Source organism: Leuciscus leuciscus, assembly GCF_965113295.1.
Source record: "Leuciscus leuciscus genome assembly, chromosome: 23".
NCBI classification, from domain to species: Eukaryota; Metazoa; Chordata; class Actinopteri; order Cypriniformes; family Leuciscidae; genus Leuciscus; species Leuciscus leuciscus.
The window spans coordinates 26,038,666-26,059,815 of NC_138747.1; the positions used below are offsets into that span (position 1 = coordinate 26,038,666).

The 21,150-nt window shown below is 37.7% G+C and overlaps 2 protein-coding genes across 3 annotated transcripts in view; both read right to left on the reverse strand.

The window, feature by feature from the left end:
• Positions 1-8,872, reverse strand: part of abca7 (ATP-binding cassette, sub-family A (ABC1), member 7) — a 55,635-nt gene extending 46,763 nt beyond the window's left edge. The window contains exons 1-7 of one of the 2 annotated variants that reach the window (XM_082156357.1): positions 8,724-8,872; positions 7,631-7,739; positions 7,411-7,504; positions 5,096-5,237; positions 4,876-5,003; positions 4,361-4,482; positions 3,147-3,341 (exon numbers count right to left, since the gene is read on the reverse strand). In XM_082156357.1, coding sequence (XP_082012483.1) covers positions 3,147-3,341; positions 4,361-4,482; positions 4,876-5,003; positions 5,096-5,237; positions 7,411-7,504; positions 7,631-7,696 — 747 coding nt within the window. In that variant the 5' untranslated portion in view covers positions 7,697-7,739; positions 8,724-8,872. The remainder of the gene's footprint in view (positions 1-3,146; positions 3,342-4,360; positions 4,483-4,875; positions 5,004-5,095; positions 5,238-7,410; positions 7,505-7,630; positions 7,740-8,723) is intronic. The other variant, XM_082156358.1, reaches the window with a different exon arrangement.
• Positions 8,873-9,561: 689 nt separating this feature from the next.
• LOC309488270 (amyloid-beta A4 precursor protein-binding family A member 1) lies at positions 9,562-21,114 on the reverse strand. Its single transcript, XM_082156421.1, has 11 exons — positions 20,886-21,114; positions 19,305-20,480; positions 18,126-18,156; positions 17,884-18,029; positions 16,241-16,327; positions 15,975-16,151; positions 12,740-12,919; positions 11,226-11,438; positions 11,020-11,139; positions 10,793-10,933; positions 9,562-10,161 (listed from the first exon to the last, which is right to left on the reverse strand). Exons 2-11 carry the CDS (start codon positions 20,394-20,396, stop codon positions 10,090-10,092), a joined length of 2,259 nt encoding a protein of 752 aa, XP_082012547.1. The 5' UTR covers positions 20,397-20,480; positions 20,886-21,114; the 3' UTR covers positions 9,562-10,089.
• Positions 21,115-21,150: the final 36 nt, after the last annotated feature.

Sequence of the window (21,150 nt, forward strand, 5' to 3'; positions counted from 1 at the left end):
AGAATCATGAGGTCAAAGGAACTGCCTGAAGAGCTCAGAGACAGAATTGTGGCAAGGCACAGATCTGGCCAAGGTTACAAAAAAATTTCTGCTGCACTTAAGGTTCCTAAGAGCACAGTGGCCTCCATAATCCTTAAATGGAAGACATTTGGGACGACCAGAACCCTTCCTAGAGCTGGCTGTCCGGCCAAACTGAGCTATAGGGGGAGAAGAGCCTTGGTGAGAGAGGTAAAGAAGAACCCAAAGATCACTGTGGCTGAGCTCCAGAGATGCAGTCGGGAGATGGGAGAAAGTTGTAGTAAGTCAACCATCACTGCAGCCATCCACCAGTCGGGGCTTTATGGCAGAGTGGCCCGACGGAAGCCTCTCCTCAGTGCAAGACACATGAAAGCACACCTGAAGGACTCCAAGATGGTGATAAATAAGATTCTCTGGTCTGATGAGACCAAGATAGAACTTTTTGGCCTTAATTCTAAGCGGTATGTGTGGAGAAAACCAGGCACTGCTCATCACCTGTCCAATACAGTCTCAACAGTGAAGCATGGTGGTGGCAGCATCATGCTGTGGGGGTGTTTTTCAGCTGCAGGGACAGGACGACTGGTTGCAATCGAGGGAAAGATGAATGCGGCCAAGTACATGGATATCCTGGACGAAAACCTTCTCCAGAGTGCTCTTGACCTCAGACTGGGCCGAAGGTTCACCTTCCAACAAGACAATGACCCTAAGCACACAGCTAAAAAAACGCAGGAGTGGCTTCACAACAACTCCGTGACTATTCTTGAATGGCCCAGCCAGAGCCCTGACTTAAACCCAATTGAGCATCTCTGGAGAGACCTGAAAATGGCTGTCCACCAACGTTTACCATCCAACCTGACAGAACTGGAGAGGATCTGCAAGGAGGAATGGCAGAGGATACCCAAATCCAGGTGTGAAAAACTTGTTGCATCTTTCCCAAAAAGACTCATGGCTGTATTAGATCAAAAGGGTGCTTCTACTAAATACTGAGCAAAGGGTCTGAAAGGGTTAAGTTTATTAGGACCATGTGATATTTCAGTTTTTCTTTTTGAATAAATGTGCAAAAATGTCAACAATTCTGTGTTTTTCTGTCAATATGGGGTGCTGTGTGTCCAATAATGAGGAAAAAAAAAAGAACTTAAATGATTTTAGCAAATGGCTGCAATATAACAAAGAGTGAAAAATGTAAGGGGGTCTGAATACTTTCCGTACCCACTGTATACTGTATGGAGATAGAACAGGTATAGTTTAGCTATATATAGTTATGGTTATAACTTATTTGTCATCTGCTTTTATCCACTATTAATACAAGCCTGCTGTAGCAGACCTCGTCCGAATGATGACCAAAATATACTGATGAGTTCAATTAAGTTTATTGTACGTGACACAAAAGATGAAGCGTTAGTTTTACTCACTGTAGTAAAATCACTGTAAGAGCAGCTAAATAAACACAGTATAAGATGTGAGCATTTAAGTCTTATCCAAAACTCTCTCTCTCCCTTTCATTATCATGGAACATACACAGCGAAGTACACAAAACACTCGTTACAACTAACAGTAAACAAATATATACACACCTTTTCAGTCTGTGCTTAATAAACTGGTACACTGTATATCCGTAAAACTACTCGATGAGCTGTCATAAAGTGCGCGCTCTCACTTTCATTTCTGCCGTGATCAATAATGTTAGGCCTATCGCTCCGGAGACTGTAAGCTGGATCACGAACAGTTGGTACAGATCCATCCTCGAGTAACAACGAGAGTAAATGAAGACTGATATGTTCATTCTTACATCCAACAACAAAACACCTCAATCGCTTAGGAGACATTCTTGTCTACAGCTGCTCAAGCGTCGAAACAATGGCGGACTGTGTCCCGCTCCCTCAGGGCTATGCTCAAACTGTAGCATCGTGGGAGGGGCCTGTGCAAAGTGACGTCACATTGCCCCGAATCTGAGAACAGCTCATTCTGAGACAGTGCTTATGATTTATGGGGATTATAAAAAAAGCACTGGGTGGATTTTTATCATTATAGGGTGGTTGTGTACACACCCAGCCAACACACATTTATGTTCAAATACCATGTAAAAGTGAATTTTGCATAATAGGTGCCCTTTAATTAATTTTAAGACACATCCACGTGTGATAAAAAAAGGGAGAATGATAGTTAATTATTTCTAATTGGTCTAGTTTGCCAACCCAGCCTAAAAACACAAAACAAGCACTACAAATTAAAAGAATAACACAAATTATGTTTTAAATATGACAATTCATATTTAATGGTGTGATATATATTGTTTTAAATGTTTGTGATATTTACACTAGTGATGTGCAGATCATGGCTATATCCACGGACACTGCAAATACTCTGTGGGTCGGGCGGGCCAAGTAATAAAAAATAACATTCTGATTATTGCAGGTGGGTCAAGGGTCGATGAGATAAATCATTAATGATGGAAATATTTACTACATTCTCTAAAATGTGAACATTTTTAAGCTTAATTTTTCGTCAGGCACTAATTTGCAGACTCTCATTGAGCTATGCAGTTGGTGGGTCCACTTGTTTAAGCATTATGTGATATGTAAAGGCTGTGAAGTGCTATGATTATGACACAAGACTCATAAATTAGCCTATGTCCAGCCTTTGCTTGGGACGCAATTAAGTTTTGGTGTGCATGTTCAGGAAGTTGCAGTGACGGAAATAGTGACCATTTTAGTTTGAAGGGAGTAAAGCCTGTGTTTAGGCTATTAAGGAAATTTAATTTTGCCAAAGAAGAACTTTTGTTTTAAATAAATGTAAATTTAAAAGCAGCCTCCTTCAGTGTAATATGTTACTATACCATTACTCTTAACACTGAGAATTAGAATAATTGTAATGTGATGATCGGTTGGGAGTCGGGTGCGGATATTTAAATCAGAGAAAATTCTATGTTTGGGTGGGTGGCATCTCTCAGTGGATGTAAAGAAACTGCATCTTCAAAAACCTTGCTAAGGTGTTTTGAGCAGCACTTCAAAATAGTGAATAATTTTGCAAAACAATTGGTTCAATTGATTCGAAGTAAAAAAAAAAAAAGAAGCTTTGTTTCTCCCATCACTAAACAGAATAAATGCAGAAAGCATAAGCCCACTAACCGTGAGGATCTTGCTGAAGTCCAGCTGTGAGAGGAAGATCTGCTCTGCCTTCTGCATTACATCTGAGGGCACAGAACACAGCGCCCCCTGGAGTTCAGGGAAAGAATCTCCTTCCTCAGTGGTGAGGTAAAGACCCAAGAGTGAAGCATTGCAGACGATATCAGACAGACGCATTCCTCCACCTGCTAATGCAACCTTGTTGACAAAAAAGGGTAAAACAAGATGTTCATGTATCAATTTACTATAAACATTTATGAAAGTGTTAAAGTTGCATTGTGACATACATCCCAGAGTAATTGGATGTATTGATTATGGAAAAAGAACAAATTTAGGGCAGGGACCTGATTCTGTTCATTGGTTGTTGATTGGACTTAAGTGGACTAAATGAATGGAGAAGTCCTGCATACATCATTAGAGAAAAGTCTGCCGTTTCTCCGGAAGACATTATGATATTTTATTAAAAATTAAGAGATCAAAAAAACAAAACAAAAAACTGATCAAATCCACAGCATACATTTAGAAAATAGATGGGACAAATTTTCATTTTATGCCGACTTTAAAGTCATGATGAAAGGGAAGTATAGCGACACACAAAAATGTGTGTGTGTGTGGGGGGGGGGGGGGGGGGGGGGGGCTGCTTGGTTCTATATACTTGTTGATTGGATGGAGGCAGATGAAATGTGAGCTTGCAGTCAATTGTAAGAAAGAGGCAGAGTTTAAGCAGACTAAATGATTGACATCGTTCACCAGATTGAGCTAAGAAATTTTATTAAGAATTATGTGATCAACATTTTTTGAAAAAATAAACCATAAACGGATGAATTGTGATAAATAACATGCATTTAGAAAATAGATGGGTGTATTTTAATTTCATGCTAAAAAATATGTTACTCTGAAGAAATTGTAGAAATCTAGCTTAAGTAATTAAATTATTGGTTAGCTCTAACTAATGATGTAATTGGGCAGGGGGCAACATTGTGGTTGCAAATATAAGCTGCTAGTTTTATTTTTCAGATTTTCTCTTTGTATCAGGACAATGAATATCTGTATAAAATAGAGGTTATCCAATCACATATTTCAGGTAAATACAAAAACAAATAAAAACAATGCTTGCACTGTCAAGTTACATTTAGGTCATTAGGCCAGCTCAGAATCTAGGTTTCCAGATGAGGATTATAAGCACTTCAGAAAGTGGTAAAAAGGTTATTTCTTACCACTTGGAGGTTTAGTCGTGCCTTCAGTAACTGATCAACCGATGCTGAGGAGATGCTGGTGTTTGTCCGCAGGAAGGATGAGAAGCTTTCATTGGCTTTGAGATACTCTCCAACTGGAAGATCTACAAAGATCAAAGACCAGTGGGCTTATATTAAAAAGTTTAATTTTGTTAATAATACATTAAGGAAAATGTTTTTTCCTACTGGCCACATTTTGTTCAGGATTTGCATTGTATGTGCAAGGCACAGAATGTGTGCTTGCTGTTCTCATTAAAAAAAGAGGATTTTGGGAGTTTTTTAAAACAAAAACAACAGCCTTATTTCCTGATTATTTCTGCCAGATAAGCATTCTCAGTTTTGTATCTGAGCACAACCTGAGACATTGTTGACATCTCTAGCTGAGAGTCACATGTAAGATTACTGGGGTCTTCAAACAAGTCTCCATTTCATATGTCTTCGAGAAACAACTGGGATATTGAACATCTTCTACAATGAGACATTTCAACATGTCGTACTTGGCCAGGCATCTGGTCTTTCCCCGAGTCTCTGGATTGCCTGCGACAGGTCCTGTAGGCCGGAGAGGGCCGTCCGGTTACCACTGATTGTCAGGACAGTCCTGATATCGACCAAAAGTCGAGAGAGTCTGAAAACGATAAACCTCCATTAATGACCAAAGCCAAAGAAAAGAAAAATCATGATACAGTGATTGAGATACTGTACAGAAAAGCATCTCACATGGAGTTGTCGAAGTTGCTCACTCGTCCGGGTGTTTCTCCTGAAGTGGGGTGATGAAAACAGGGATTGTTGACATTGCAGATGATGCCCTGAACCCATGCCAGTGTTCCTGCTGAAGGAAGGGCCTTGTTGGGAAAGTGACCTGAAATGGAAAAAAAGATCAGCAACATTTAATGTGAATGTGAAACATTCAAAACATAAAGACATTTAAATGAACTAAAATAAACAATTAACTTTTTTTACATAAAAAAAAGAGTATATTTTCTAATGATGTACACTTAGGCGCTAATTGCATTTTAAATCATGAGATGCATGGCAGGGGAATAAAAAAATGTAAGACAAAAAACTAGACACGTTTTAAAAGAGTGCTACATGTTTAGAATGCTGTGTCATGCACAAGATGCAGAAAAGTCGTCCATCTGGTGCACATTTACATAGAAAAACAATGGAAAAGCAGCACAACAGAATACAAAAATATGTTCTTTGTAAAAGGCCTCCTACCTACATATGTACTGTACACTCAGAAGAGATGATTTTATTGGACACCTATGACAACAATGCCTGTAAATAGGGTGTGGTTGGTACAATGGTATAAATATTCTCAAACTTTTGTTTTTGTGTGATGCTGCATCCACACCACTAGGTTTCAGTATATAGTTTAATAAAGTCATTATAAAGTTAAACTTGGTAATTGTGATCCTATTTTTTTTGCGACTTCTCGATTGAGAAAAAATTTAGAGTAGGACTTGGTTTTGTCCACTAGGAAATGATTGGATCATCGTATCATTGCTAATTGCTACGATCGTTTCCTGGTTGCTGGAGGGCAAGAACTGAAACTCGGCTGGCTATCATTGTCATCAGAGAAGAGACGTTGCATGTTTTTGTTTGATTAAATTTTTTTTTTTTAAATAATGACATGCTTAAATTATTTATAATAAATACTGCAATATTCCAAAACAAATTATGCATTTTGATTGCATGGTGACTTTCACAAGATGGCAGCTAATTTCCACTTCAGATAATAAAAAACAATTCCTTATTTTGAAATAAGAAATAAAGTCACAACGCTAACCAGCCATGGCCGTCTGTATCGAAACCAAAATATTAATCCAGACATAGACCTCTATATACACAGAATTAATAATAAATTGTAAATGTGTTCAGCATTCTGCAACAATTTTTTTCGAGAGTATTTAAAAGTTTAAATATCAAAATTTAGCGCATGGCTCCAGCAGGCATGTATCATGATACTAAGCGGGGCAGCCGGTCTCGGAGCCCTCCCTAGCTCTACAGCGCCCCACAAATTTCCAATGTAAATCTGTGGTGAAAAATGGAACTGCAGCTCGCTCTAATTGAGTCATTGGGCAGATTTCAGGCTGCCCCGCTTATTTTCACGTTACGTAAACCTCGCTCCAGACCAAGACAATATCATTCTGCTTCAGCTATGTGTATTAGTCTGTATCAGGTCAGTAACTAGTTGGCATGTCTGTTCTTCCTATGTGGAGCAGCGTACCAAATTAATGAAAGTATCCTTTCGTTTAAACATGCTCATCTGAATAGCCTTTATATACAGTAGTTCTGTTATAGACATGACTGTTTTCCTCACTGGAATTCCTCCACAACTTGCAATAATCATAAACAACATTCGGAGGCAATAAATACTACATTAAGGCATTTTTAAGATGGCATTCTATGCGTTTGTCGTTGATACTAAAGTCTGTCGAGCGCCACCCCCAAACAGAATAACGCAAGGACATTTGAATTCTGACGTGTTCAGCAATTAGAATATAAAACGTACAAAATGTTTTTCATAAACTAGCGCTAAGACCCAGAATCTGCCCTAACTAAATTTTTGGCCAGGAGCCGCTACTGATGCTAACTATAAAGTCACAATTGTAAGATACACAGTCACATATACCTTCTTTTTTTTACTCTGAAGTGGAAACAGGCTTCGATAGGATGGACATTTAAAGGTGAAGTATATAACATAAGACAGTGTTGCTATGTCTGCCTGGTTGGGATGCTTAAGAAGAGCAACGTTAAATAAATAAATATAAAATAAATAAATTTACTTCCATCACCTATAATATCTACCCTTATTAGAGAAATGAGCAACATTCATTTCATTTATTAAAACAATTCATCACGTCATTGGGACTAAATTTCCTTCAGATGAGCCGTCAGAAAGGTCATGTTATAAACAATGTCACAAGGGCTCAACAATGTCCTGATTTTCAGTGTAGCTAATCAGCTTTGCTTCTCTGCCACCTGCCAAAAGAGGAGGGCAACACTCTCGTTCACAGGACGTCACTTACACTGGCTCTGTTTATATGGCGGGTGTGATTGCCGGACAGCAATGAGGATGAGGAAGAGGAAGAGCGGCCACAGAAGTTCAATAATCAGTTGGACCTGTAAGGAAAGATAAAGAGACAAAAAAGATCATGTTTAATGACATTCCTCACTCTATACCAACTGTCGAGTGTTTGACAGAGAGTGTAAGTGTTTTGCGGCTGGAGGAGAATAAAGACACGTCACCTTGTTTCTCCTGCGGTACGTGAAGTTTTTCCACAGCAGCAGATAGAGCTGCGTTCCAATGGCCATGATGGACGGCACAGAACTACGCAACCATGGTAACAGAGGAAATCTACAACAAAAAAATTATTATATTCTTCCACCGTGCAAATACAGTGACGTATACTTGGCTTAACTTTACACTCGAAGCCAAGAAGCCTTTCAATTCAGAAAAGAGACTTCTTCTATGGAAGACAAACGGAGATGATATGCAAGATTTTCACTCCATACAATTAAAGTTAATGGTGACCAGGGGCTGTCAATCTCAAAAAACACCACTGCAAAATAATCATAACTATATTCCAAGTCTTCTGAATCAAAACGATAGTTTTACTATGAAAATGTTCAATTGCAGCTCTAAATTCTCATTGTTTGATTTGAATATGTACATATTCAAATTGGAGCTTCTTGGTTACAACAAAATGTTAATTTAGGGGTGAACAAACCCCTTTAAATGAATGGATGAGTTGTTGAAAATGAAAAAGACATGATCTCTTCAGCTTTGACTGTAAATTCCTTTTCTTGAAATCCTCATTATACTAATTGGCTTAACAGAACCAAGACAGATAAATCTCCTCTAAAATGGGAACAGAAAAATACAGCTTGTGTAAGACAGATAATGTTAATGTAATGACTGAAATTATTATGGGCTGCTTTTGTTTGAACAAAACATTAAGAAATTGTCTACACTGCTGATTTCAAATCCTTAAATATCTACAGAACTATAGATTGTTTATTGTAACTGACATAATTATCTTCACACTCTTTATGGATACACTAAACAAAATATTTTTGAAAATATATTATAGGCCTATTTAAAAAATAAGGCCTCATTTGATCAGTATATTCTACATATTTTCATTAGAAATCATTTAGTTAGTTTTCCCTTGTATTCTATAACGCAATATGTACTTTAGGATACAATAATTTGTCATTAATATTTAATGAACCGTTCATTGCAGGTCATATCATTTCGAATCATTCATCGTACCGTAGCTTTAACTTTCGCTATTGATGTCTATAATCATCACATTATTCACGGGTAGAATGCTGTTACCTTTCGTTGTATCCAAAACTTCATTTGCCTCATGAATTTTGCTGGTCTGCTGCAGTCTTTCTGCAATCCGTGGCCGTGCGCGCTGCCGGTGTTACAAGATCACTTTGAGGAAGCACCAACATGGGCGGGGCTTCCATTCAAAACATTGAAACCACATTGAGCTTGTAACCAATCGAGAGCGCTACATTCAGAATATGTAGCCAATCATTTGCTTTGTGTTCATTTAGCACCCGCCCATTTAGACTTTACATAAGCCCTGCGCAATTTCCGGCACCTGTACATTGAAATGTAATTATTGTTATATTTTTATATATCTTATAATTCTGCATATATACTGTAAGGATTGTCGATATCTTGAAAAATAAAAATATTATATAATAAAGTAGTTAAAACAATGAATATAGAAAATAAGATTTATTTGTTAATAGTAGTTAACTACATCAGTTAACATGGACTAAGAATGAACAATTCTTCTACAGCATTTATTAACCTTAGTTAATGTTAATTTCAACATTTACTAAAACATAAGTAAAAAATATGTAATTGTTAACATTATTATTATTATTATTATATTACATTATTATTATTATATGTTAATACCCAGTGAGCTAACATGAACAAACAATGAACAGTTGGATTTTTATTAACTAATGTTAACAAAGCTGAATAAGTACTGAAACAAATGTATTGCTCATTGTTTGTTAATACATTAACTAATGTTAACAAATGAGACCTTATTGTAAAGTCAAGTGTTACCAAAATATAAGATATACCTTAGAACAGTACTACACCTTGTTTTTTTCTCTTTAAACAGTTAAACACACAAATCAAGAAAGAATGTCTTTATGTATCTTTAATAAACATCCGATACAGCAGTTATTAAAATATACCTCTCTCTATATAGCTAAAAACAACCCTGGCATAATCAAGGTCCGTTCATTTTTACAGGCACTAAGTCATGAGCTCTGTAAAGAGCATGTAAACCCTTAAAACCACTGAACATCAAATCCGTAATGAGATATTGCAGAAGTGCTGGAAGCTTGAGATGGAAGGCTCAAGATTATTCAAGATTCATTTTAAATGTGTGGATTCTAATGCATAGTCATTCAAAAACAAGGCTTGTCTTCAGGCACATTGGCTTAGCAGCAAGAGCAAAAACAAATGTACACATAATAACCAGCAGTTAAATAATCAGCTCTAAAACAGCTTTAAAATATAGGTCCATGATCTTTGTAACATTTTACACTGTTCAGCTTTAATGCATCTGCTAAAGGACAGAGTTTAAATAAAATAACTTCTCTACACTTCAGTCAAGTGTTCAGTGGTAAATTTGCATGTGACGAGAAAACCTGCGGGGATCCGCCTCCTAAAGGAACACGGGTTGATCTAGGCCAGTCAGGAGACGGTAGGTTGATGTTGGCATAGTCTTCAGATGAATCTGTTACAAATTAGATAAAAGTTTATTACTAATATAAATTTATCCCGTCTATTTTTTAAATGCAAGTTAAGCTCTTATTGTGAACGATTCATCCACATAATCATAAAGTCATAACTGGATAATCTGGGTGAAACTGTCTGGGGTTGCAGAACACATGCAGACCTTCTCCAATCATTTAGTCAGCTAAAACCCCACTCATCTGTCTCCATTTTTGTGTGTCCACATCAAAATCGAATCAATAACAGATCCATTCAACCAAATTCATGCCCTACATTTATTTTTCGATAATCTGTTAGACTTGGATGTACGTCACAACCATTTAATTGTGAAAAAGTAAATTGCAAAAAAATTTTTCATTAAATGTAATTAGAATTTACTAACCAGAAAAAAAAGCTATACTGGTGAACGTTTTTGACTCAATTTTTGTTTTATGTAGTTTGAACAGCAATAAAATACACTAAACCAGATCCAAACCACATCCATATTTGGTTTGAAATCTGATTTAAGACAGATGTTTTGGAGTGTGTTGAAATCTGAATGATCAGATCCTGATTTCTAGAAGTATTTTATTTCATTCTTGCTGTAGTAAAAAGTGTGCAATATTGTTTAAAGTGAAATACACTCCTCCTACCTCTCCTACAGCACTGGACAGGATGTGGATGATCTTCTCGTGAGGTGTAGCAACGACACTCTGTCCATTGATCTCAATGATTCGATGACCGACTCGAATGCCACCCCGCTCAGCAATTCCTCCTCGCATTAAACTGCAAATCTATTGCAGAAGTCATGTTAACAGAAACAAAATGTCATATACTCAACACAGCTTCACAGACATAGTGGTTGTAAACAGTTGCTTACAATCCCGTCCTCCACACTGAAGCCCAGCTGATACTTGGGGTCTGGACGCTTAATGATCGCCATTGTGACAGGTGGACAGTGAACAATGCTGAGCTTTATCATCGACAGGGTCTTTAAATCCTGCCGTAAACGAAAAATCAATATTTTGGCACGAGATGCAGAGTGTTTTAATTGTTGTGGAATGCTTCATTTCTGGTTGGTCTTACTCGTATGATACTTTGGCAGGTGGCGATGGGGAGGCCCACCAGACTGGTGCCATTAACAGACATGATGCGATCCCCAATGCTCAGCTCGCCGGACCGTTCTGCAGGGCCGCCGTGAAGCAAGTTGGCTACCACCACTGTCGGCAAGATAGAGCCCCAGCCAGACTCCACAATTGCAACGCCTAATATCTCTCCTGCCTTTTTTGATATGCACACCTAAAAATAAAAAGAGGGGAATGGGTTTTACTTATGCTATCTAGCTAGGTGTGGGCAATATGACCAAAATCTTTCATTACGGTATGAGTAATTTTATTTCATGATAACGATGTATCCTGTTTTTATTTTTTTTTATTAAATTTCATCATTTTTGTCACCAATTTCAATATCCCCCCCAAAAACTAATACCAGCCAAACTAACATAAGTTTAAAAAACAAAAACATACAAGATGTATGTCTTTCATGAAGATACTCACAAAGATAAGCATTTTGAAAAATAAGTGTGTGAATTTGCCCGTTCAAGCACAAGATGGATAAAAGTCTTTAAAGGACAAGTTCGGTATTTTACACTTAAAGCCCTGTTTACAGATCGTATCTGATGAAATAGAACGGTTAAGATAAAAATTTGGACACATGCTCCTGTCCCGAGAATTTTAGGGTTTATTTCGCTTTTGTGGACCTATTTTGCCAAACGCGTCACACCCGTGATTCTTCCGTTGAGAGCTTGAATAATAGACACTCCAGCCCAGTTGGTGGCGATAATGCACCTTTGCAAATTGCAAGCAAACCACGGGCATTACATTGAATACACAGAAGAAGCAGAAGAAGAAGCGGCGGAGTAATACCGTAAAGGTGCTGCGGTCTCACAGCACGTCCTATTAAGTCAATGGAGTTGGACAAAAACTACGATAAAACCTGTTGGAATGCATCTTTTTCAGCGATTTTTGAGGGAACATATCAGTGAACACCCCTGACCACTCGGTGAGTTTCACGTCTTTGTAAACGAAAGTTTAATGTGTTTTTAGGTCGGAATCTTCCAGTGCATATAGACAACCATTGTGGGGGTGGGGGTGGGGGGGGGAAGCGAAATAAACCTAAAATTCTCGGGACAGCAGCATGTGTCCAAATTTTAATCTTAACCGTTCTATTTCATCAGATAAGATCTGTAAACAGGGCTTTAAGTGTAAAATACCGAACTTGTCCTTTAAGATAAATGAAGTTATCTTTCTATCTTTATTGCGCTTGAACGGTAAAAAAAAAAAAAATCACATGTTTTTAAACTGCAAGATTTAAAAACACATTAAAATAATACGATTTTGTGCAATGTCACATGAGCGTTACCACGATAGAGACTGTTATCCAAAATCTCTACCGGTTGACCAATTTCTACCAGTTTAGTGTCCCACCCCTATATATCTTGCCATATTAAAGTAAAAAAAAAATATATATATATATATATATATTGTTCAAAGCAACAGCTTTCAGCACAGATCCACATGGACAAGAAAAGGCATCCTCACCTCTCTGATGTTTTCAGAGCGAGAAAAGTGAACCAGGTCTCCGTTATAAAGTTCCTGAGTGCCGAGGTAATCGCTGTACTCGCCTGGCCTCAGATCACTAGCTTTAATTCCGTTAGTGTACAGAAACTGCTGGTATGCAACGCCAAAAGCCTGACCAATGGCCTGTGCAATGGTCTGAGCCTAAAGAAGACACACATAAGGAGTAAGGAATTATGAAAGTTAGATCAAATTAAAATCTCAAAAGACATCTTTACACGTAAATGCATAATGAAAACCCTATAATAATGACAATGACATTGTCATTGAATGTAACATTTTTACCAACTCTTTGTCCAGATGGACATCACACAAAAATATGTGCAACATTTAAGAGTGACTTCCAACATGTGAAATCAAACCTCTTCAAATGATTCAAAACGCAGCAGCAGGTCTTGTCTTCAATGAGCCCAAGAGAGCCCACGTGTCACCTCTGTTTATCTAAGCACTGGCTTCCGGTTGCAGCTCGCATTAAGTTCAAGACATAGGCCTTTTTCACGGAAGTTAGAACGCACATCCGGTTCAGCGTTTGTTGTGTAAAGCGACTTCCGGTCGAAACAACAATGGCTGAAGCAACATCGAGGTGTCACTGTAGCATCCCTCATTGCACAAATAATAAACAGTGACAACCATATTTGAGTTAATGCTTTTCCAAGCAATGACTGTCTGACAAAGAAGTGGATGCATGCTATTTGACACGTAGAAGTCCCGACGTTTAAGATCCCTATAAGTATCACATTTGTTTGTAGCCGACGCTAATTACACTGCCGCTACTGGCAGTACACTTTTTTTTTTTATATAATATACTATAAGATTTATTTTTTGTTAATAGGCTATCTTCATTACCTAGAGATATAATTAAATTAATATTTACTAATTAATTAATAAGTATTAAACAAGTTAAATTAAACAAGTAGCCTAGTCAAAACACATCTAACAGAACAATGTTTATTTTTTACATTGTGTTCTTATTTTTTATTAACGAAATGTCAATTTTCGTCTTTATAAGAGACGACACAAAAATCTTCAAGATAGCCTATACAGCCTACAATCTTCAAATGTATAACGGATTGTCACCTTATAAACAATCCTTTGGAATTGTGGTGGAATAAGCAATGCTATATTGAAATATATGGTTAGCATCTTAATTTAAACTTTATTTTATTAGTTCATTAACTATGCCAACTCAACTAATGTATGTAAAGAGCTGGATACTATATTACTAATTAATGTCAACTATTAAATGTAGGCTACTGATAAGAGTTGCCATAGACTAAAGATTTTTTCTAGACTAGTAGTCATTCATTTAAGCAATTACTAATCGCACATTTATATTCAATCCTTGGTATAGCCTATAGCCTATATATTCCACGCTCAAGCGCATACATAAAACTTGCCGCAAAGCACCGGCAAAAGTAGGCTAATGAAAATAAATTTGTCTGAAAAAATAACAAAACATTTTAATTGTTTATTAATAAACGAGTGTTTTCTAAATCAGTGTCGACTGCAAACATCTCCATACATCTCCGCTGTAAAGTAGATGCACCTTTCATCGGACAGGATTACATCATCAGATAGGCTAGTACCGTACGTATTGGCTTTCGATTGGATTTTTTTCGTTGGTGAACATTTCAAGCTTTATAGATATATTTCTCATGTCTGTGAGGCTAGTGATACGCTGTTTTTTCAGTTCATTTTTGAGATACGCTCCAATTCACAGAGATCATGAAAGCGCGTCCTGTTTCTTTTATTTTACAAATGCACAACGTTTTCTTGTTGTTGTGAGTTTACACAAATAAAAGTAGTTGCGACTGATGTATTATTATTTTCTGTATGACCAGAAATTATGGAGTATTTTAAGTTGTTTCCACTGTTGATAGGAAAATGCGAGTGATGGCACCGGCGCGTCCATGTCATGCAGTGCGCGCTCCACACTCCGCACAAACACCTGGATATGTGCTTAATAATAGCGAACATTTATAGGTTAACGTTAGGACGAGCGGCCATGCCAGACGGATAAGTCCTCTTCATGTTTAACAAATTAAATCATACATTTTCTACGGCGAGTAAGCGCTGTGCCAGTGGGCGGCTGAAACACAACACTAGAGAAAGCTGGTGTTTTTCTTTAAATAAATTCGTTTAGGCTTTAAAATAAATATTGTTTGTGGGCTAATTAATGCCACAATTATTTGTTTATTTTATAGGCTACTTATATATTTTCATTTTTTGTTTTGCATTGAATACCATTTAAAGGATTTGTTGTGCACTGCAATTCCATCCTCCCATAAAGCCACGTTAAGATTTTTCTTTATAATAAAGGGTTTCTATGGGAGGAAAACGCTTAACGTGTGCGTTGCGTTCATATTCTGGACTCATCTGCTTTTCTGTTGGATAGTATGGTTTATTAATAAGGTGTGTACAGAATTTGATCTTTTAACATGTCCATTAGGGGGCTGCTATATCAGCTTTTTGAACGTAGATGTATGATAGACATGAAAGGCTTAGGCTATATCAATTTTATGTGGATAAAGGCATATTTTGTAGGCTACATAAAATTGATATAGCCTATATCAATAGCGGAAATAATATGTGGCACCGTAGCCTACTCTGACGACACCCAAGACGACAAAATAGTTAGTGAGGTAACAGCGCTGGAGCAGATCATGACTATATGCAGTCTCCTCTTCCAGGTATGTTTATGCATTTCTGAAAACAAATTACGAAGCTACTTTCCCGTCATATTTTATTAAATCTATTATTGAAGCCTTTACATTTATGTCCTTTCACTTTCAAGTCATAATATCATTTTAGTTAATGTTGACACAAATTAAATTAGGCTACTGTTCCAGGAAGATATCACCATACTTTATTTCTCCAAATAAGCTGCCACAACTGCAGTAATAAAATTAAGATAAACAAAGTCTTAAAATTATCTAAAATGACTATTACAATAAAGATTTGTTTTCTTTTGAGTGCGGAGAAGCTCGACAAGTCAAAAAACATCCGCTGATGTAATTGCCGGTAGATTCTTCAGGGAAGTTGTGTGAAGAGTAACGTTACCGCGTCTGACTCTTTTTCACCGGAAGTCGCTTTACACAACAAACGCTGAACCGGATGTGCGTTCTAACTTACGTGAAAAAGGCCTATTGGTGCTTGCCTACAGAACAGCCACGGGCTCTGGACTAAATATTTGACTCACATCATCTGAAGAAAAGACATGGCAAATCATACAGCACTTCTTCGGTGGTGCTGCAGAGGTAGCCGCGGAGTCTGCTGATTTGCGATTGGCTGGCTTCCTGCGGGCCATCAAAACTAGAATGTTCCCAATATCTGCGATGTATGAAATCATCTGCAGAGCATGGTCCATCATGGCCTCCTGGAAGCAAGACAGAAATCAGCCACACATCAGAGAAGACATCACTCAAAGAACATAAGATGGACTGTCAAGTATGTCTTTTGTCTAACCTGTGTGTCAGCACTCAGTACTTTGATTCTCTGTGTGGAAATGAACAGATCCACCTCCGTCATAGGCTGAGACTCTCCTTCAGGTGCCTAGATATTATAAATGCACATATATGTTGTATTAGCCATGTTAATAGTCAAACTAGATTTTTAGAGTTTTTGAAGAAAGCGCGAGTAGCGGTTGCCTGTGTAAAACCCCAATGAAAGGGTGTTGTGGGCGGTTCCTTACTGATCTAAGTTAAACTGCCACTATACAGTGGGTACGGAAAGTATTCAGACCCCCTTAAATTTTTCACTCTTTGTTATATTGCAGCCATTTGCTAAAATCATTTAAGTTCATTTTTTTCCCTCATTATTGTACACACAGCACCCCATATTGACAGAAAAACACAGAATTGTTGACATTTTTGCACATTTATTAAAAAAGAAAAACTGAAATATCACATGGTCCTAAGTATTCAGACCCTTTGCTCAGTATTTAGTAGAAGCATCCTTATGATCTAATACAGCCATGAGTCTTTTTGGGAAAGATGCAACAAGTTTTTCACACCTGGATTTGGGTATCCTCTGCCATTCCTCCTTGTAGATCCTCTCCAGTTCTGTCAGGTTGGATGGTAAACGTTGGTGGACAGCCATTTTCAGGTCTCTCCAGAGATGCTCAATTGGGTTTAAGTCAGGGCTCTGGCTGGGCCATTCAAGAACAGTCACGGAGTTGTTGTGAAGCCACTCCTTCGTTATTTTAGCTGTGTGCTTAGGGTCATTGTCTTGTTGGAAGGTGAACCTTCGGCCCAGTCTGAGGTCCAGAGCACTCTGGAGAAGGTTTTTTTGTAACCTTGGCCAGATCTGTGCCTTGCCACAATTCTGTCTCTGAGCTCTTCAGGCAGTTCCTTTGACCTCATGATTCTCATTTGCTCTGACATGCACTGTGAGCTGTAAGGTCTTATATAGACAGGTGTGTGGCTTTCCTAATCAAGTCCAATCAGTATAATCAAACACAGCTGGACTCAAATGAAGGTGTAGAATCATCTCAAGGATGATCAGAAGAAATGGACAGCACCTGAGTTAAATATATGAGTGTCACAGCAAAGGGTCTGAATACTTAGGACCATGTGATATTTCAGTTTTTCTTTTTTAATAAATGTGCAAAAATGTCAACAATTCTGTGTTTTTCTGTCAATATGGGGTGCTGTGTGTACAATAATGAGGAACAAAAATGAACTTAAATGATTTTAGCAAATGGTTGCAATATAACAAAAAGTGAAAAATTTAAGGGGGTCTGAATACTTTCCGTACCCACTGTATTCATTAGGTTGAAAGTTTAAAAAAACAATCAGTAATGTTTTGCAATGTCTTGTATGCCATCGTTTTTCAGCAGAAGTGTTTAAGTTTTTACTGCCGTCTTGAAGTTCCCGTTTAATCATAATAACTGTATAATTTTCAGCTATTATTGCAGAATTTCCTTTTATAAAAAATGTGTGTAAAATTTATAAATACTAAAATTTTAACATAAATTCATCATTTTAAATTCCTATCAGTGGCCTGCAGATAATCTTTATCATTGAGTCCTGTTGTGATACTTGCTTTAGCAAACAGAACTTGAACGTTAAAGTTAAAATTGCTTTTATAAATAAATGATATTCTTTAACCTTGATACGATCCATAGCTTCCTGTGCTTGGGTCATCCGGGCGTTAGTGGAGGGATTTTTCTCAGACTGTAATTGTGTAGATCCAAGATATTTAGCTCCAAAGATCACCCCATCCAGGAGGTCTTCAGGGTCACATGGTCCAGGCACTTAGAACAACAACAAAATGACATTATTTACCATCTACATCACAAGAGCTCTGAAAATAAATACAATAGGTAAATACTTTACATTGAGTTTCATACCATTCTTATAAGCTGGCTGTGTCTCAGCTTCCTGTTAAAAGACAAAAGAAAATCAAATAAGCATCTAAACTCTGATGATTCCAATGCTGTATTCAACTAAGAAAGTCAGAATTCAACTTTGCATTAAAAATGCCACCAAAAGCTCAATTTCCAACTTATGTGGAAATCCAAAACTCAAACCCAAGATATGGGTATATGATGTCATACATGACGTTGAAGTTCTTACATGATGACAAAATCTGATCGAGTGCCTAAGCATATGGAGGTAAATGCACAAAGGTAATTGGCCTTTTTTTATTATACAATTTTTACTATTGCTTGCAATGCTGAGTTTATAATGTTATAGAATTGCGAGTTCATACACAAATGACACTAACATATTTTATGCCAGTGCAAGTTGCTTTCAGTTAAAACAGCTCAAACATGCATTTTAGTCTGGGACTATGTTTGTCTTTGTAACCGGGGGATAATCTCAGAATTCAGAGTTTTGAGAAACTCAAAATTAAGAGATATAAACTTAAAACTGCAAGAAAAAAAGTCCGAATTTTGGGCTATAAACACGCAATTCTAAAAAATAAAGTTTGAATTATAAAATGTTCATTTAAAATAGCCAGATAAACACGGAATTGCTATAAATAAAGTCAAAAATATATAGTCGCAATTACCTTCATTTTTTTATTCTATGGCAGAAACTGACTTCTATAGAAACAGCCGTGTAAAATGCTTTAAATTAGCTTTTCTGTCAAGCAATGGAACACCTTTATTGTCAAAAGTATGAGATTTTAAAGGGATAGTTCACCCAAAAGTGAAAATTACTCAAGTCAACCTAAAGTTGTTCCAAACCTTTATGAGTTTTTTTCCCTCTGTTGAACACAAAAGATGATATTTTAAAGAATGTTGGTAACCAGACAGTTGACGGTAGCCATTGACTTTCATAGTAGGAAAAAAATACCATGGAAGTCAATGGGTGCCGTCAACTGTCTCGATACCAACAGTTTTTTGTTTTTTTTTCAACAGAAGACAGAATCTCATACAGGGTTGGAACAACATGAGGGTGAGTAAATGATGACACAATTTTAAGTTTTGGGTGAACTATCCCTCTAAGTAAGACTATCCCACATCTACCTTAAAATGGAACACAGCCTAACGAAATACAATTAAAGAGGACTAAAAAGTCACCATATCATTGTTTGGGGAGACGGACTGATCCGCGGTCCGGTCTTCAGACGCCGCCCACTGATGCTCCTCTGTGATTCCTGAGACCAACAGCTCATCCTGCAGGTGTCTGTGCCAAGCATCCTCGCTGTGAGATATGGAGATCATCTCATCTGCATCACTGCTCTGCCTTCTGAGACCTGACTGATGTTCAGGGGTCACCAGGGGTGTGTGAACGAACAGCGACCCAGTTCTGGGTTCCTCAGGCTCTGGATCCTCTAGCAGCTGCAGCAGATCTTTCTGATACTCATGGGAAAAGAGCAAAGCTTCAGGGATGTTCCTTTCAGCATCGGCACATGCTGATCGGACACTAAACTCAAGCCCTAGGGAGGAAGCAGCTGCCTCCGCTGAAGTGTGCGAATTATGCAGAGCGCCATGATTGACCGAGTCATCAGGGGTGCAGTGGGTGGGACTATCGAAAGGAGTTGATGGATGAAAAAGATGCAGTTGAGTGAGAAGACTTTGAATGTGCGAGTGTTCAATATCGTGTTTCATACTTTTTTCTTCGTTTTTCCCTTTCCTCATATCTTGATTCCACAATTTTCCATCTCTGTCCTCTGCATAATTCTCTTTACTTTCCCGTTGCTCATCCTGTTTTTGAAAAACACAAATTTCAGGCTTGTTATCACACATTTCTTGAAACAAAAGCTCTTCGGTTTTGTCAGAAGCTTCGCTGAAGTCTTGAGCTCCGCAATCACTTGCTGCAGACATTGTGTCTTCATTCAACTCTGTGTTGAAGAATCCAGGAGCCTCAAAATCTCCTATCGAACAGCTTTCTACAACCAAACCGGCCTCACTGGAGGAGTCGGACCTCCAGTCCAATGGTGGGGGCTCGATTGGGTTATAGGAATCCAGATCCTCCAACTCAGGGCTCTGTAGATTTTCACTGAGCAAATTTGTGGATTCAGGAGGATCAGTTGAGTAATCAGAACCATCAGGAGCCCAATATGCATCCAGTGCTGAAGCTTCGGTTTGAGACTTGGATGAATCAGAAGCAGCAAGTTGGGAACTCTGTTCCAACTCCAAATCTCCATTGTAAAGAAAACCATCTGCCATGGCTACTACTAGTAACTCTTAGCCTCTAATAACCCTTAAAAATCATAAATTTTTCCAGAAGAGCCTTGATCCATGTAAAACAACCTAGATAACAGATTAAATGCAAGATTAAAACTGGTGAGATTGAAACATACCCAAACTGTACCATTTTTATCATACATAGTATTTCCACATTTTATAATAAAAGCATGAAAAAAGCAAATGGAAGTATGGAGGTATTCTATAGTGCCCAAGTATCAAGGTAGTCACTGCATCATTGTACAATCACAGTACTTTTTGGTTAAATCACAGCGTTGTCTATAAAGATAAAGTGCATTGTGTAATAGCATAAGACACACACACATCAGCTGGGTTGACTTTGTGTACGTGGATGGATCAAAGTGCTTGACACTATTTATACAAAGCATGCAAATCTGATTTCTGATGATATAAACACACATATGATAATTATCTGTAAATTAACTTTAGTGTTATTCAAAAACCACTTACCTTTCATCTAGATCCCCAACAATAATCACTAAACATCACGCAAATCCTGTCCAGTCGCTTTATGGCTGGAGCTTGGAGCCGGTTTAAAAGGATGTCGTGTTTCAGTAACACATCCTTACAAACTGACGGGATTCATTTTGTTTAGAACGAAAAACTTTTATTCGGTTAACACTGTGTTATTGTGCAGCTTCTCAAAAACTTAACGTAGTTGAGAACATCTCCACTGCGCATGCGCATGCGAACAAGACACGACTAATCAATCCAT